This window comes from Paroedura picta, chromosome 3, assembly GCF_049243985.1.
Source record: "Paroedura picta isolate Pp20150507F chromosome 3, Ppicta_v3.0, whole genome shotgun sequence".
Taxonomy (NCBI): Eukaryota; Metazoa; Chordata; class Lepidosauria; order Squamata; family Gekkonidae; genus Paroedura; species Paroedura picta.
In genome coordinates this window covers 9644545-9660790 of record NC_135371.1, presented here as the reverse complement: position 1 = coordinate 9660790, position 16246 = coordinate 9644545, and the positions used below count along the sequence as shown (strand labels likewise).

The 16246-nt window shown below is 45.5% G+C and overlaps 1 protein-coding gene across 1 annotated transcript; it reads left to right on the top strand.

Moving 5' to 3' along the window:
* On the top strand, positions 1-8782 carry LOC143834237 (vomeronasal type-2 receptor 26-like). The gene is made up of 5 exons (XM_077330889.1): positions 1-255; positions 2424-3236; positions 4072-4299; positions 7324-7450; positions 7872-8782. The coding sequence occupies exons 1-5, from the start codon at positions 1-3 to the stop codon at positions 8780-8782; spliced, it is 2334 nt and encodes a 777-aa protein (XP_077187004.1).
* The last annotated feature ends 7464 nt before the right edge of the window (positions 8783-16246 follow it).

Below are 16246 nucleotides of genomic sequence, written 5' to 3'. Positions count from 1 at the left end.
ATGTTTGCCGTTGAGAAAATCTATAAACATTCAAATCTCTTACTCAACATGTCTCTGGGATACAACATCTATGAGAACTATTTAGATGCAAGAGTGACTTCTGATGCGGTGATAGACCTGCTCTCCGGGGGACAGAAGACTGTTCCAAACTACATCTGCGGAGGACAGAACAAGCTCTTGGCTATGTCTGAAGGGACCAATTCTGAAACCTCCAAGCAGATTTCCACCATCTTAAGCATCTACAAAATCCCTCAGGTATGGCTCCGAGGAGGAAGGGGGCTGATTCCTATGCCAATCTAAGCGTGGTGTTATTTTTCTAAGATCATGAGATGCCGTGGGGTCACCTGGCCCCTTCCGTGGGGTTGCCAGGACAGGTTGTCAACACGGCGGAAGTGGCCAGTGAGAGGTGTTGGTGGTGGCTGGCAGGCGGCTGCAGGTAGGCTTCGACTCTGCCAGAATGGTCTCTAGATTTGTTTTCCGTTTTCAATCTTTCGTCAGTGGCAGTAAGTCCGTCCTTGTTAATGTTTTTAGGCAAACGCTCCTGTATCATGGAGAGTCAAGGCCTTGTAAAGTGTGGCCTCTAGAACTGCACACAGTACTCCAGGGTGCTGTCTGCATTCACAGATTAATTTTCATTCTTCCTGAATTGAAGCCACCTCCTAAATTCACATCCTGTTAGCATATTTTATTGCATTCTGCACCTGTTTTCTTTTTCCCCCTCTCCCTCCTTCCTTTGTTTGTGCTGTTCATTGCTCTCTTCGTTTGGTTTCTGGCAGGAGCAGGGCTTCTACTTCCAGAGTTCACATCTTAGTGCATTTCAGTTCTTCCCATATTTAATCTCAGATTTCATGCTTAGAAGCCTGTTTCCTGCTCTACAAGCCGCCTCAACTAACATGACAAACATTGATGTCAGAAGTAAAGACAAGCCATCCTTGCATCAAGCCTCTACTTGCCGTGTATGGGAGGGGGGATGATCGTGAGGGCTCTCTTCTCCTGCCTTTCCCCTCCCATTTTAGCAATTTCTTTTTAAAAATAAAGTTGGATGCTTAACACTTTCTTTAAAAAAAAATTGTACGGAGCCTTTTAATTCCTTCTTTAAAAATATTTGAAAACCCACCAGTCGAGTTTGTGAATAGGACCCACAGGCAATCAACCTCAATATGGCCGAGGTGGCTGAATGAGTCAGGAGTTTGCTTTGAGAATGTGACTTAAGAGTTCAAGTCTAGCTGCGGATTTCTTATGCCCTTTTCAGGGCCTCTTCTGCATGATGGAAAAGCTGATGAAAACACACTAAATACATTGTGGTTTTTCTGATCTCTGCACAGGAGAGTGAATTTACTCCGGAAAACTGATTTTGCTCTGCATGGTGAACTGCGTCTTCGGTGCTTTAAGCATCTTTTAAGCGTTGTTTCTCAAAGAAGCTTTTCACCCATTCATGTCTCTCCTGCCAGCCTCAGGCACTCTATTAGTCATGCAGAGAAACTCCTTGGTTATGCAGATTAGCGACTGCATTAGAGAACAAAGCATGTCACTGGCAAAACTACAGGGGGCAGGGCTACGAATTGTTCCATGCAGAAAGCATTGCAAAGTAGTTTTTCAACAGACTATATTCAATGCAGAACAACGATTGTAGTATAATACAGTGGTCTAAACTGGTTGTTTTTAAAACTCTTTTATTTGGCTCCGTGCCAAATACCTCCAGGAGTTTCCTTTTTTTTCTATTTTTTTTTTTACTTTCGTTTTTTCACAAGTAAGAAAATGGTCAAAAGTTAAAAACATGGACATTCAAAAGTAAAAAAAACACAAAGGGAGTTGGGGGGGGGAGAGGAAGATTTGCCAAGTGCAACCCCCCCTCATTTGTGGGGGGATAGGACAACCTCAGCCAGTCTTCAACCCACAGATTTATGCTTCCTAAGCAACAGTCTTCACTGACTGAGCCGCCTCCAACACATTGTGCTTAAAGCCTCTCCCTTTTCCCCCCTAAGATAAGCATGTCTCTTTAGATTGCTTTTAATTTTTTAAAAAATGGAATTCAGCATCTCCTTCACTTGAAAAAAGAACTACCAAGCTGAGAAAGGTATAGCAGAGAAAGGACACCTCTGTTAAGCATTTCTCCCCCTCCCTCATGAAGGATGTTTGGAGACTGGGAAATAACTTATATCCTTGGTGGAACTAAACAGTCTGTAAATTGCTAATTCATTTCCCCAGAACCTGGACTCAGCAGGGAGGTTGATCAGAAATGACTCCTCTGCAGTGGTCCTCCTGGGTGTGCTCCATAACCATTCAGTCCCTTCACGAGGTTGTAATCCCAACGTGGAGGGACTGAACTAAGAAGGACACCGATGAATGCGTCTACACCAACAACTATATCAGTTTTCTCTTACAGACAAAGCTAAATATCAGCCTCTCCCTTTCCCAACTAGATCAGCTACAGTGCGGATAATCATGTGCTCAAAGATGAGCCTCAGTTGCCTTTTGTGTACCGGATGGCCCCAAACCAAGAGGTATATTTCATGGGGATTGTCAAGATGCTCCTGCATTTCCGATGGACCTGGATCGGTCTCCTGACTCCAGACAATATCCAAGGAGAAAGATTCCTAAAAACTATGACCCCCATGGTCATCAGGAGTGGGATTTGCGTTGCCTTCACATTACGCATCCCAGCATATACTACTGTTCATAAGCCGTTACCTGCTCTGAAAAATTCCTATTACATACAAAGAAAGTGTAATGTATTTATTTATCGAGGAGATGTCTACTCTATGATGTCTCTTGCGATTTTGGTTAAACGAGTTGAAAAAACAGAAAACTCCCTTGTGGGGAAAGTTTGGATTATCACAGATTTGCACGATATCAAATTGAGGGTCTTTCTGAGGGTGTTTGAGACCCACCACGTTCATGGTGCTTTTTCCTTTTTGACCCGGGCAAACGTCAATACTGACTATGACAATTTCAGTTCCTTCCTCTTTAGTCTCAGTAAAATTGGCACGGACGCATTCCACTGTTTCGATTCAGATCCCGGGTTATCTGTGAAACGCTGGGAAAGATGCAGAGAGAAAGAGGAACTGGAGGCCCCATCCCAGGATGTGCTTGAAATGATCCTGTCTCAGGACAGCTACAGCATTTACAACTCTGTCCAGGTGGTGGCTCAAGCCTTGAATGCTGCCTGCTCAACCAGATCCCACTGGAGGTTGAAAGGAAGATGGAAGGGACTTCAGAAGCTGCAGCCATGGCAGGTATTAGTTTTCTCTAAAAACAAGGGGAAACCTGAGTAGTTACACAGCATCAGACTAATACTTCTCCAAGTCCCATGTATTCCTTCCTACAGTGGCCTGTCTGATGCCCCCCAAAAGCTGGCTAGAAGAGCCTATTGACCACCTGTCATGGGCCCCTGTTCTTGACCCGATTCTGTTTTAACATCGCTCTCCCGGACTCTCCCGGGTTGTGGTCCTGTGTCCTCCCTAGATGCCCCTGACTCCCCCTCCCTCCTTTGGAACGTTGGTCTGTGCCCTCCCCAAAGGCCTCTGACTCACTCCTTCATTCTTTTGCATGTCAAAGGACTCTCAGCAGAGGAGATGGCTTATCTCTATTTGGCCTTATACCCTTTGCATAGGCTCGACATCTGTCTCTGTTTCTCACCTCTGTGATCAAAGCGAGCTCCTGGGTTTTCTCATGAGAACGTTTGTCAGTTTCCGGCCTGATGTGTACTGGGGCCCCCCTCTAAAGCATCCCCAGGTATAAAAAAACCCTTTGTAAGCCTGGGGGGCTTTGTCCCTGTCTAAGAGTTTGTTCAGTGAGCTTTTGGGCTGTCAAACTGCTGGCCTGGACTTCTCTGAACAAATACTTCTTTTGACTGCTTTAAACCTGGGTCTCTAAGATGCTGTTACTGTAGTCTCCCGAAATGCTGAAGCCGGAAAACGAGACTCAGAAGAGTGTCTCAGATCCTTCATCAATCTGCAGGCCATGGGCACAGCTGCTGAGGCAGAAGAGAATGCAACATATATGCAAGGCTGCCGAAATCAATATGGCTTCCTGTATCTCTAAGGGCTGCTGTTTTGCATGTTCTCCTAGCTTCATCCTTTCCTGAGAAACTTCCAGTCTCACAATAACGTCACAGGAGGAGTTTATTTTGATGAGAACAGGGACACGGCAGTGCATTTCGATATCGTGAACTGGGTGGCCACACCCAATCGGTCCACCAAGAGGGTGAAAGTTGGGAGTGTGGAGAGACGTGGTGCTGAAGAGATCAAGTTTACCATTGATCAAGACATCATTGTGTGGCCCGAATGGTTTAATGAGGTGGGAGGAAACGTTATTTCACTTTATACCTTATAAAAACTTTCAAACTTTTCAGGTGCCATTCCTATAATATCATTTTACAGCCAAAGAACACACCTAATGAGAGCAGTAGAGAGGAGTATGATGAGAGAAATTGTATGAGAGAAATGTGTGGCAATGGGCCGCCAATGACATCCAACATTAATGGTGGCCCAATCTGAGCTATGGCCCAATCTGAGCTATGGGCAAAACCCCCCAAATCCACATCCCAAAGGGGCACTTTCTAATGGCCACAGCCAAGTGCACCAAGCCTGAGCCATCCCTAATGAAAGTTCCTCGGGAGCCCATTATCTTTATTATCAGTTTTTCAGGGTGTCATCGAGAGAATCATATAGATTTGGAAGACCATAATCTTGGATGTCATTGAATTCAACTTCTGTGCTGGTTTCCCATCCGGATACTGTCAGATCTCTGTAGCTTTACTTGGGTATATTGAGCATTCAGAGTTTGATGTCAAATATTTGGGGCACCCAAGGAGCACCCATTAACAGTAATCTGGGATGGGCCTTTCTGAACCTGGTACTTAAGGGAGTTGGACTTCAATCTTGAATTCTCCTCCTTGACCGTTTATGCACTGGAGGTTTCATGCTGGGCTGCAGGCTGGAGTTTTAGTCGTGGCAGGTTGCCCCATCTCTTCATGCATCCACACGGGGGAGCATTTGGACCAGTGCACATCTGCCCTCGATTTTTGCTCCTGCACGGGAGCTGGGGCAGTGAAGTTCCCAGTGCATAAACGGTCCTTGTGCTAGCCATGAACTATCTGGGTCACTTAAGCTGCTTCTATTCCTCCGTTCCGTTCTCTATCGGCCAAAGTATTTCCTACAGATATTTAAGTTGAAAATTATATGACAGTGGGCTAGAAAAACCTGAAAAGAGAGTCAGTTTGGGGTAGTGGTTTAGAGCGGTGGCTTCTAATCTGGCAAGCTGAGTTTCATTCTTTGTTCTTCCACATGGAGCCAGAAGGGTGACCTTGAGCTCGTCACAGGCTTGATAGTGCTGTTCTAACAGAAGAGTCCTTTAAGAGATTTCTCAGCCTCATCTACTCCATAGCATGCCTGTTGTGGGGAGAGGAAGGGAAGGCAATTATAAATCGCTTTGAGACTCCTGGTTGAGAAAAGCAGGGTATAAAAAACTCTTCTCCTATCAACCTGCTTTTCTTCCATGTCTTGGTGAGTCCTGGTTTTCAGGTTCTAATCATATTATATATGAGGTGTGGTTGATAGTGGTAAGCTTAACTATCTGGACACCTTTCACCCATGCTCAGTAACCAGCACACAGGAAACTCTGGTGGTATCAAGAACTGGTCTCTTTCATGCTCCAGTAATCCTCACAACTTGGATATGGCAAGTAAAGCTGAGAACCCATCGTAAGGGAGACTTTCCTATACAGACCTCATTGAAGTCAAGAGAAATTTATTCTTGAGGGCTCACTCAAAGGTAGACACATATACATGAGCAGGCAGTGTGATGCAGCAGTAAAAAAGGCAAATGCCATTTTGGGCTGAATCAACAGGGGCATCACATCAAAATAATATGTCATAGTCCCATTGTATACGGCACTGGTCAGACCACACCTGGAGTACTGTGTGCAGCTCTGGAGGCCTCACTTCAAGAAGGATGTAGTTAAAATTGAAAGGGTACAGAGGAGACCGACAAGGATGATCTGGGGCCAAGGGACCAAGCTCTATGAAGATAGGTTGAGGGACTTGGGAAAGTTCAGCCTGGAGAAAAGGAGGTTGAGAGGGGATACGATAGCCCTCTTTAAGCATTTGAAAGGTTGTCACTTGGAAGAGGGCAGGATGCTGTTTCTGTTGGCTGCAGAGGAAAGGACGCGCAGTAATGGGTTTAAACTACAAGTACAACGATAAAGGCTAGATATCAGGAAAAACAATTTCAGTCAGAGTAGTTCAGCAGTGGAATAGGCTGCCTAAGGGGGTGGTGAGCTCCCCCTCACTGGCAGTCTTCAAGCAAAGGATAGACACTTTTCTTGGATCCTTTAGGACAGTGGTCCCCAACCTGCGGGCCGCGGCCCGGTGCCGGGCCGCAAAGGCCATGGCGCCGGGTCGTGGCTCCCTCTCCCCGCTCGCGGGTGCGGCCCGATCTGCGGGCGCGGCCCGCCACGTGGGCGTGGCCCGTGCGGCCGTGGTCCCCGCGGGCGCGGCCGAATGCCGTGCCGGTCCCCAGCCTCATAAAGGTTGGGGACCACTGCTTTAGGATGCTTTGGGCTGATCCAGCGTTGAGCAGGGGGTTGGACTAGATGGCCTGTATGGCCCCTTCCAACTCTATGATACTGTGATTCTATGATTCTATGATTCTATCCTTCTGTCCATCTGTCCATCTCCAGAGAAACTGTTCTTTCATAGCCCTCTTTAAGTATTTGAAAGGTTGTCTCTTGGAGGAGGGCAGAATGCTGTTTCTGTTGGCTGCAGAGGAGAGAACACACAGTAATGGGTTTAAACTACAAGTACAACGATATAGGCTAGATATCAGGAATAGAATTTTCACAGTCAGAGAAGTTCAGCAGTGGAATAGGCTGCCTAAGGAGGTGGTGAGCTCCCCCTCACTGGCAGTCTTCAAGCAAAGGCTAGATACACACTTTACTTGGATGCTTTAGGATGCTTAGGGCTGATCCTGCGTTGAGCAGGGGGGTGGACTACATGGCCTGTATGGCCCCTTCCAACTCTATGATTTTGTGATTCTGTACATCTGCCCCTCCCAGTTTGTGTAATGAACACGTAATTCTGCATTCATATTTTTGTCCATTTCCCCCTATGGAAAATGATAAAACAAAATAATGAGACACAACCTGTAAAAATGGGCCTACGGACTCCACTCCACCTTATGTCCATCACCCTAACATAGCAGAACCACCTCCATCAATGTTGTGTCCATTCCTGGTTTGTGGTTTCGGAAGAGAAATCTCACAAACACACACATGAAAAGCCTCTAATGTGTTCTCCTTGATGCTCCTTGTCTTTCTGCCTAGACTCTGCCTCACTCTAGGTGCACTCAAAGTTGTCTATCTGGCTACACTAAGTTGATTAAGGAAGGAGAACCTCTCTGCTGCTACGATTGTTCTCCATGTGTGGAAGGGACGATCTCTATTCAGGAAGGTAAGTCACATTTCCCAGTTCTAATTGGAGGGAGGAAAAAGAGTGGGGGAAATAATTTAACCACAGTTTGTATCCTTTGAATTAGTCAGCACCTATTACAGATTATGGATCATGTACCAAGTGCCTCATGTCGAATCCAATGTTCAGGTCACTTCTTGGCCAGTGTCTGAGGGCTGCTCCTGCAGTATTATCAGAAGCTGATTTTGTTTGTGGAGCAATGAAGGATCCCAATCGGAACGTCTCCCAACTCCATTCTTATTAGGAAAGGTTGTTGCTGGACCTTCTCCTCATCGCTGTCTTGTCCTGGTTTTCCGGCAAATTAGAATTCAATTGTGAATATATTCTCACTATGGAAAAAAGCAAATATTATCATGGATATAATGTAGCTATGTTGATACTGAAGCTAATCTGTTCTTTTCAGATTCAACGCACTGTCATAGATGTCCAGACGATCAACATCCAAACAAGATACGAGATCGATGTGTTCCCAAGCATATCACCTTCCTAACCTATGAAGAACCTTTGGGGATCATCCTAAATGTTCTCGCTCTTTTCTTCATCCTAGCCACAAGTTTTGTTGTGGGAATCTTCATTAAATACTTAGAAACGCCAATAGTCAAAGCCAACAATAGAGACCTCTCCTATATTCTCCTCATCTCCCTCCTCCTTTCATTTCTGTCCTCTTTTCTCTTTATTGGTCAGCCTCACAAGGTGACCTGCTTTGTCCGACAAACTGCCTTCAGCATCATCTTCTCCGTTGCTGTCTCTTCAGTCTTGGCCAAAACTGTCACTGTGGTGGTGGCCTTCATGGCCTCAAAGCCTGGGAGCAGGATGAGGAAATGGCTGGGGAAGAGCTTGGCCAATTTCATTGTCTTTTCCTGTTCCAGCATTCAAGTGGGCATCTGCACTCTCTGGCTGGGCGTCTCTCCCCCCTTCCCAGACTCTGACATGCACTCCCAGCCTGGAGAGATCGTACTGCAATGTAACGAAGGGTCCGTTGCCATGTTTTATGCTGCCCTTGGCTACATGGGCTTTCTGGCCGCCATCTGCTTCACGGTGGCCTTCCTAGCCAGGAAGCTGCCTGGGGCCTTCAATGAGGCCAAGCTGATCACCTTCAGCATGTTGGTGTTCTGCAGTGTGTGGGTGTCCTTTGTGCCCACCTACCTGAGCACAAAGGGGAAATACATGGTTGCCGTGCAGATCTTCTCCATCTTGGCCTCCAGTTTGGGCTTACTGGGTTGCATCTTTTTCCCCAAATGCTACATTATTCTACTAAGGCCTCATCTGAATACAAAAGAACAACTCATGGTGAATCATCAAGATGTCCTCTGACTTGGAGTACTTACAGTGCATGCTTTGTTGTGTTAGTAATCTGTCTCTGTACAATTATGAATCCCACGGACTATTCCGGGAAAGTTATTCTTTAAACTGCTGTTAGACCAAGTACATCTGAAAACCTGAGACGGTTGGGAAAACTGCTACTTTATATAATAAAAACATAATTCATTTGAATTTTATTCATGGAGCTCAAATATACAAAAGTATAAAAACAATAAAAACAGCAGGGTGTGGCACGTCTTAGTTATGTCCTAACAGCCAAAGACCTAATGTGTTTCGACCTATATGGGTTTTCCCTCAGAGGTCAATATTGTTCGAGAAAAGCACAAAGATATACATAAAGTATGTCTTTCCATCCTTTTTCAATTGCCAGGGGAGTAAACCAATGTCTGTGTTCAAGTGGAGGTCCCTTGCTTAGCCACTGGATGTTAATTGTTCTCAAACCGATAAGGGTATTTCAAGGGGCTGTCTTCAGGAACCTTCCCTGGTGTTGAAGAAGACCTGCTGGGTGCTCTTGTGTGTCTATCACACTGACTTGGTAGAAAGGAGAGCAAACAACAGGAAAAGCAAACACTAACTGTTACATAGAGGTCCCCCAACTCCCCCCTGTTTGTTTGTTTTTCCCAAACAGCTGTATTAACGAATGAGCTTGCACAAGCATTAGCATTGTACTGTTGGATTCCTGTTCTTGTTAATGCCATGGAATTAGGAGTATCTAATTCTGCCAGAGAGCCTCTTGTGGTGCAGGGTGGTAAGGCAGCTGACATGCTGTCTGAAACTCTGAACATGAGTATGGGAGTTCTATCCCAGCATCTGGCTCAAGGTTGACTCAGCCTTCCATCCTTCCGAGGTTGGTAAAATGAGTACCCAGCTTGCTGGGGGGTAAACGGTAATGACTGGGGAAGGCACTGGCAAACCACCCCGTATTGAGTCTGCCATGAAAACACTGGAGGGCGTCACCCCAAGGGTCAGACAAGACTCGGTGCCTGCACAGGGGATACCTTTACCTTTACCTTAATTTTGCCAGATGTTCTCATTCTTAGTCTTTGTTCTGATTCGACACCGGAGGCAACAGACAGGATGCTCAGCAGAGCAATCAATGAGCATTATCAGGTATCTAACAGAGTAGCTCTGTACTCACTCGCTCCAAGGAATATTAGAGCAAAAGCTGTTCCAAGAAAGGTCCTTGAGAAACATGGATGGAGCTAGTTAGAGTCACAGACTTCTAGAGTTGGAAGGGACCTCCAGGGTCATCAAATCCAACCCTCTTCACAATGCAGGAATGCACAAATACCTGCCCGACCACAGTGGCCCTAATTTCATGCCCAACCGATCCCTCCACCAAAAACTATTTGCTTTGATATAGATGCTGTAAGCTGGATACTTGTGTGGCAGAGACTGGTCAACGGCAATAGATCCCTATGAGGAATGATGGGTTAGAAATCTAAACAAAAATAGATAAATTGTTGTCTTATCACCTGTGCTTGTGAGATTTTATTGTTTGTGAGATTTCTTTGTCGGCCTGGTTTCCTGATACCACTGAACAGTCTTAGCAAAATGTCTCGCTCCACTGAGTTGGATCGCATGATATGGCCAAAGGAAGTGTGCCAGAGTTTTGTAATTTTGCCTTCCGGTGATATATCAGGCTGGTTGCCATCTAGTATGTCCTTGTTTGTGACTGTTGCTGTCCAGAATCCTTTTTGGGACCAGAGTTCAAACGAATCAACTCTCCTCCTGTCTGATTTCTTCCCTGATTAGTAGAAGGCCCAGTTGCAGCTCACTCAAGTTCCTTAAGTAAAACGTGCGTAGGCTTCCATATAAATATTTATGGACCCGCTTTGATACATATTGCATATCGATCCATTTCGACTATGTTCACTGGACCAGGTCTGAACCACAGTTCTGACCTATTGAAGATTAGAGAACCACAATGATGGGACTCAAAAACATGTTGTTTGTCCAGCCAGGCACCTGCACATGGATGCACAGAGTGTGAAGGACAGAGCTTTGCTGGGTAATGAAGAAAATCATGGTAATGTCCTCTTCCTCTTACTAATAGGGGATTTCTCCAAGCCTCATCTTTGGAGACAATAATTGGACCTCCAGAGTGAAGAACAACATCCACTCACTTCTTGAACTGAGCTTGAAAAGGCTGCTGAACAAAGAACTCCCGAAGACAGGAGGGAGACAAGGCTGATGCCAGATTCAGAGTCAGCCTGCTGGATCAGAAGCCATTAGATGTTTCCGTCTAGGCTGGTCCTTGTCTCTGCATCCTGGCTGACAGAAGAGGGGTTGGCTTCTTCTGCTTAGTGGGGTAGTTGGCTGGGAGCCCTCCCATGGCTTTAGTGAACAGACCCAAGATATCCCTGCTGCTCTTTGGGCTGCTTTCCTGTCTCACCTGCAGAGTTCTGAAGGCAAAGTGTCCATTCAGTGTGATCAATGAAAGAAGCTACCCACTGAATCATTACAGACTGGGTGATTGGCCGTTGGTGGAATCACTTCTCCATCAATGTCTGTCCTTAGGCCAGTTCTGTTTTCAGGGCCACCCAGGATAAATTTTCACAGCTAAGTCGTCACATTTCCATGGATGTCGTGCTGCTCAACCTGATTCTGCTTTTACACTCAATGTTCCATGGACAACCCCTGTGTCCTGGGCTCCACCCTGGGAAAAGTGTATCCCTTTTTTGCCTGATGGTTTCTCCCACTATTTCAGATGAACTAAAATATGGAATGGATAATCTGAGGCACATTTCAATATCACAATACAATACAAAACCTTTAATGGCATTCACAATATAAAATATACAATCGGTTCTGTAATAAAAGTCTAAAAAACTGTGAGGGAAGTTACAAAAGGCAAAAACTGTGAGGGAAGTTACAAATACAAAAAGATGAAGCCAGTTATGTTTACTTCTTTGCCCTATAGAATCATAGAGTTGGAAGGGGCCATACAGGCCATCTAGTCCAACCCCCTGCTCAACGCAGGATCAGCCCAAAGCATCCTAGAATCATAGAGTTGGAAGGGGCCATACAGGCCATCTAGTCCAACTCCCTGCTCAATGCAGGATCAGCCCAAAGCATCCTAAAGCATCCAAGAAAAGTGTGTCTCCAACCTTTGCCTGAAGACTGCCAGTGAGGGGGAGCTCACCACCTCCTTAGGCAGCCTATTCCACTGCAGTCTATTCCACTATGGGACATTACTATAGATAAAAACTTGGCTACCCGTTCAGTGGTCTCCGAGCAATTATCGGTAAGCAGCAATTCAAGGGCCCTGCCATCTGAGACATTAGGGAAGGGTAGAAGTGGGGAGATCAAGTCAGAACGTTGGTTGTTATACAACTCACATCGCAGAATGATATGGCAAACTGAGTCTGGTTCTGTATGGCAACACCCGCAAATTCTTTCATTGCGGGGAATTCTCCTATACCTGCCTTCAACCATTGCAGAAGGAAATACGTTTAGTCTGGCTAACATAAACACTCTGTGGTTTGAAGGTATTATAAGGTTGGAAAAATCATGTGCCACAGTGTTTGGGGTATAGGATAGACCGAAAGCTCGTGGGGAGCTGAGCACAGGATTGCGTTCTGGATCTGTTACTTTTCAACATTTTTATCTATGATCCGGATGATCTGGTGGAGGGAATCCTCTTTAAATTTGTGAATGGCACCAAATTGGGAGTTTCAGATGAACTAAAATAGGAAATGGATAATCTGAAAGACACACATTTCAATATTCATAATCATTGTGGATATATGGGGTAGAAGAACTTGGTGTGGGCGAGATTTGAGTGGGGAAGGACCTCAGTGGAGTATAATGCTATGGCATCCACCATAGAAAGCAGCCATTTTCTCCAAGGGATATGTTCTTTCATCTGAAGATGAGCTATAATTCCAGGGGATCTCAAGGTCTCACCCATGGACTGGCGTTTCTAGTTTCAGCCCTCCAATCCCTTAGGGAAATGTGCAATCTTTTTTCTCTATAGGGGACACCCCAGTTCTTTCACTTCCTCTACTGGGCTCAAGTTTCTCCTTTCTCAAACAATTCCCTCTGCAGGGCAAAACCAAGCTTTCATGTCTGATGAATTGCTTCAGGTTAACTGGAAGAATATAGTCATTGTAGTCTCCCAAAATGCTGAAGCCAGAAAATGAGACTCAGAAGAGAGTCTCAGATCCATTGTCAGCGTTTGAAAGGCGTTTGGAGGCCATTGGCACAGATGCTGAAGCAGAAGAGAATGCAACAAATATGCAAGGTTGCAGAAACCAAGATGGCTTCCTATATTTCTAAGTGCTGCTCTTTTGCATGTTCTCCTAGCTTCAACCTTTCTTGAGAAATGCCCAGTCTTACAATAACGCCACTGAAGGAGTTAGTTTTGATGAGAACGGGGACATGGCTGTGGATTTCGATATTGTGAACTGGGTGGCAACACCCAATCGGTCCACCAAGAGGGTGAAAGTTGGGAGTGTGGAGAGACGTGGTGTGGAAGAGATCAAGTTTACCATTGATCAAGATATCATTGTGTGGCCCGAATGGTTTAGTGAGGTGGGGGAAAACTTATCTCACTTTGTACCTTGTAAAAACTCTTTACCTTTTCAAATGCTATTCCTATACAATCATTTTACAGCTTAAGAACACAATGAAAGAGAGCGGTAGAGAGGAGTATTTGAAAAGTTGTCACTTGGAGCCAGAGTTTCATGCAATTGCCTTCCAGTAACATATCGGGCATAATGCGTTGTAGCATTTCCTTGTTTCTAACTTGTCCGTGACTTTTGCTGTCCATGGAATCCGCAGAAGCCTTCTCCACGACCAGAGTTCAAATGAATCAGCTCTCTTCCTGTCTGATTTCTTCCCTGATCAGTAGAAGGCCCAGTTACAGCTCATTCTGGTTCCTTATACACAACTTGTGTACGCTTCAATATAAATACCAATGAAACAGCTTTGATCCATACTGCATATTGATCCATTTGATTTATGTTCCATTTGATCCATATTCAATGGGCCAGACTAGACCCAAAGATCTAACCTATTGAAGACTAGAGGACCACAGGAATAGGACTCAAAAACATGTTGTTTGTCGAGCCATGCACCTGCGCATGAAGGCACATGGTGATTTCCTCTTCCCCTCACCAATACTCCGGGGATTTCTCCAAGCCTCATCTTTGGAGACAACAACTGAGCCTCCAATGAAGAACAACATGCAGCCACTTCTTGAACTAGCTTGAAAAGACTGCTGTGCAAATAACTCCCGGAGACAGGAGGGAGACAAGGCTGATGCCAGATTCAGAGTTAGCCTGTTGGATCAGAAGCCATCGGATGCTTCCATGTAGGCTTTTCCTTGTCTCTGCATCCTGGCTGACAGGAGAGGGGTTGCTTCTTCAGCTTAGTGGGTCATGTGGCTGGGACCGAGCAGAGGAAACATGGCTTTAGTGGGCATAGCCAGGATGTTCCTGCTGCTATTGCTGCTCTTCTGGTTGCTCCCCCATTTCTCCTGCAGAGTTCTGCAGGCAAACTGTGTGGTCGATGAAATGAATGAAGTAGAACTGCCAATGAATTATTACAGGCTGGGGGACATGGCCATTGGCGGAATCACTTCTACAACAAAATCTGCGGTTTGGCTGTTCGACTTTTCAATGCCTCCCCAGACACCTATAGCAGTGTAAGTAAGCACATTTCCATGTTTGTCGAGCTGCTTAGCCTGATTCTGCTTTTACACTCTAGTTATCATGGACAGTCCCTGTTTTCTGGAATCCACCCTGGGAAATCTGTATGCCTCTTTTACCTGATGGTCTCTCCGACGGTTTCTCAGCTCTTATGTCCTCATATTTCTGTGTTGTCTCATGGGATATCGGCAAAGTTATCATCATTTCCCAAGTTGCAGTGGGAGAGCTCATTCTCCACTGTTAAATACGACACGCTTTCATTTGGATCGTGCGAGTCCTCTTTTGGGAGTTGTGTAATTACAAGATGCCTCTCCTGCAGAACTCCTTAGTCCAACATTAGTGTGAGCATACCTATTGTAAAATTAAGTGCTCAATTTAACATTGCTAATTTTTAAAGTTAATTCTCATGACCGGTTCATTAGAAGAAGAAGAGTTGGTTCTTATATGCCGCTTTTCCCTACCCGAAGGAGGCTCAAAGCGGCTTACAGTTGCCTTCCCTTTCCTCTCCCCACAACAGACACCCTGTGAGGGAGGTGAGGCTGAGAGAGCCCTGATATCACTGCTCGGTCAGAACAGTTTTATCAGTGCCGTGGCGAGCCCGAGGTCACCCAGCTGGCTGCATGTGGGGGAGTGCAGAATCGAACCCGGCATGCCAGATTAGAAGTCCGCACTCCCAACCACAACACCAAACAGGCTCTTAATGCATTTGTTATTGTCCCAGGCGAACCACCCACAACCCCACCCCCATTTCTTTGGCTGAGCTTGGCTTTTAACCTTTACTGGTTGTTTTGAAGATAAAACATAGACAGAGAAGAACAGGGAATCTATGCTCAAGGAAATCAGCTAGATGCTCTGGAAGACAGAACAGCAAGCAATGGGAGCCTATAGCAGTCATCTGGCAATTGGTATTCAGGGACAGACTGCAATAAACAGCTGAGAGGGGTGATGGAATGTAGCAAGAAATGGTTGTTACTACAGAAAAATGATACAGATTTAGGGGAGTGAAAAGTTGGGTATATATAATGAACGCTCTTCTTCTTTTCTGATGAAGTGAGAGGCCAGACTCTCTATTGAAAGCTCCAAAACTGGCAACCAATTTAATTTTTATGTTTAAATTACTTACTTTTGAAGCATGTATCACCCCAAACTACCTTTTTAAATGTAGCACACGGTAGAAAACTTTGTCTGACTTCCAATAATGCCACCCACCCCCTGGCTAGGTCATGAATTTCTAAGGAACGTTTTTATAACGTCTTCCTTTGTCACTCTTCTCCTCTCCGGCATCAGGACTGACCTGAGTCCCTTTTTCTTATTAAAAGCCAAATGACCACACCCCTCCCAACAATAGTGCCTTAGGATCAGCTGTCATGCTTCATGCTCAGAAAGGGAACAGCACGGTGTTAGTTCTGAGGGAAGGACTCTATTGCCAGAGGCTCATGGGCATTGTAGTCCATGGACATCTGGAGACGCACAGTTTTGCTGCCCCAGTCAGCACTGAATAACAGGGGGAATGTGACTAAACATACTATGTTGCAGTATAGAATTACAGACGTATGTGGAAGTCCTGCCCTTCGTATTTGCCTTTGAGAAAATCTATAAACGTTCGAATCTCTTACTCAACTTGTCTCTGGGGTACAACATCAATGAGAACTATTTCGATGCAAGAGTGACTTCTGAAGCGGCGATAGACCTGCTCTCTGGGGGACAGAAGACGGTTCCAAACTACAGCTGCGGAGGGCAGAACAAGCTCTTGGCCGTTCTTGAAGGGGCCGACTCTGAAATCTCCAAGCAGATTTCCACC

Bases quoted from the DNA above. Each gene is read 5' to 3' on its own strand.
- LOC143834237 (XM_077330889.1), top strand. From the start codon at position 1: ATGTTTGCCGTTGAGAAAATCTATAAACATTCAAATCTCTTACTCAAC. The intron at 256-2,423 runs GTATGGCTCCGA...TTTCCCAACTAG, and splicing joins GCATCTACAAAATCCCTCAG to ATCAGCTACAGTGCGGATAA. The intron at 7,451-7,871 runs GTAAGTCACATT...TGTTCTTTTCAG, and splicing joins GACGATCTCTATTCAGGAAG to ATTCAACGCACTGTCATAGA.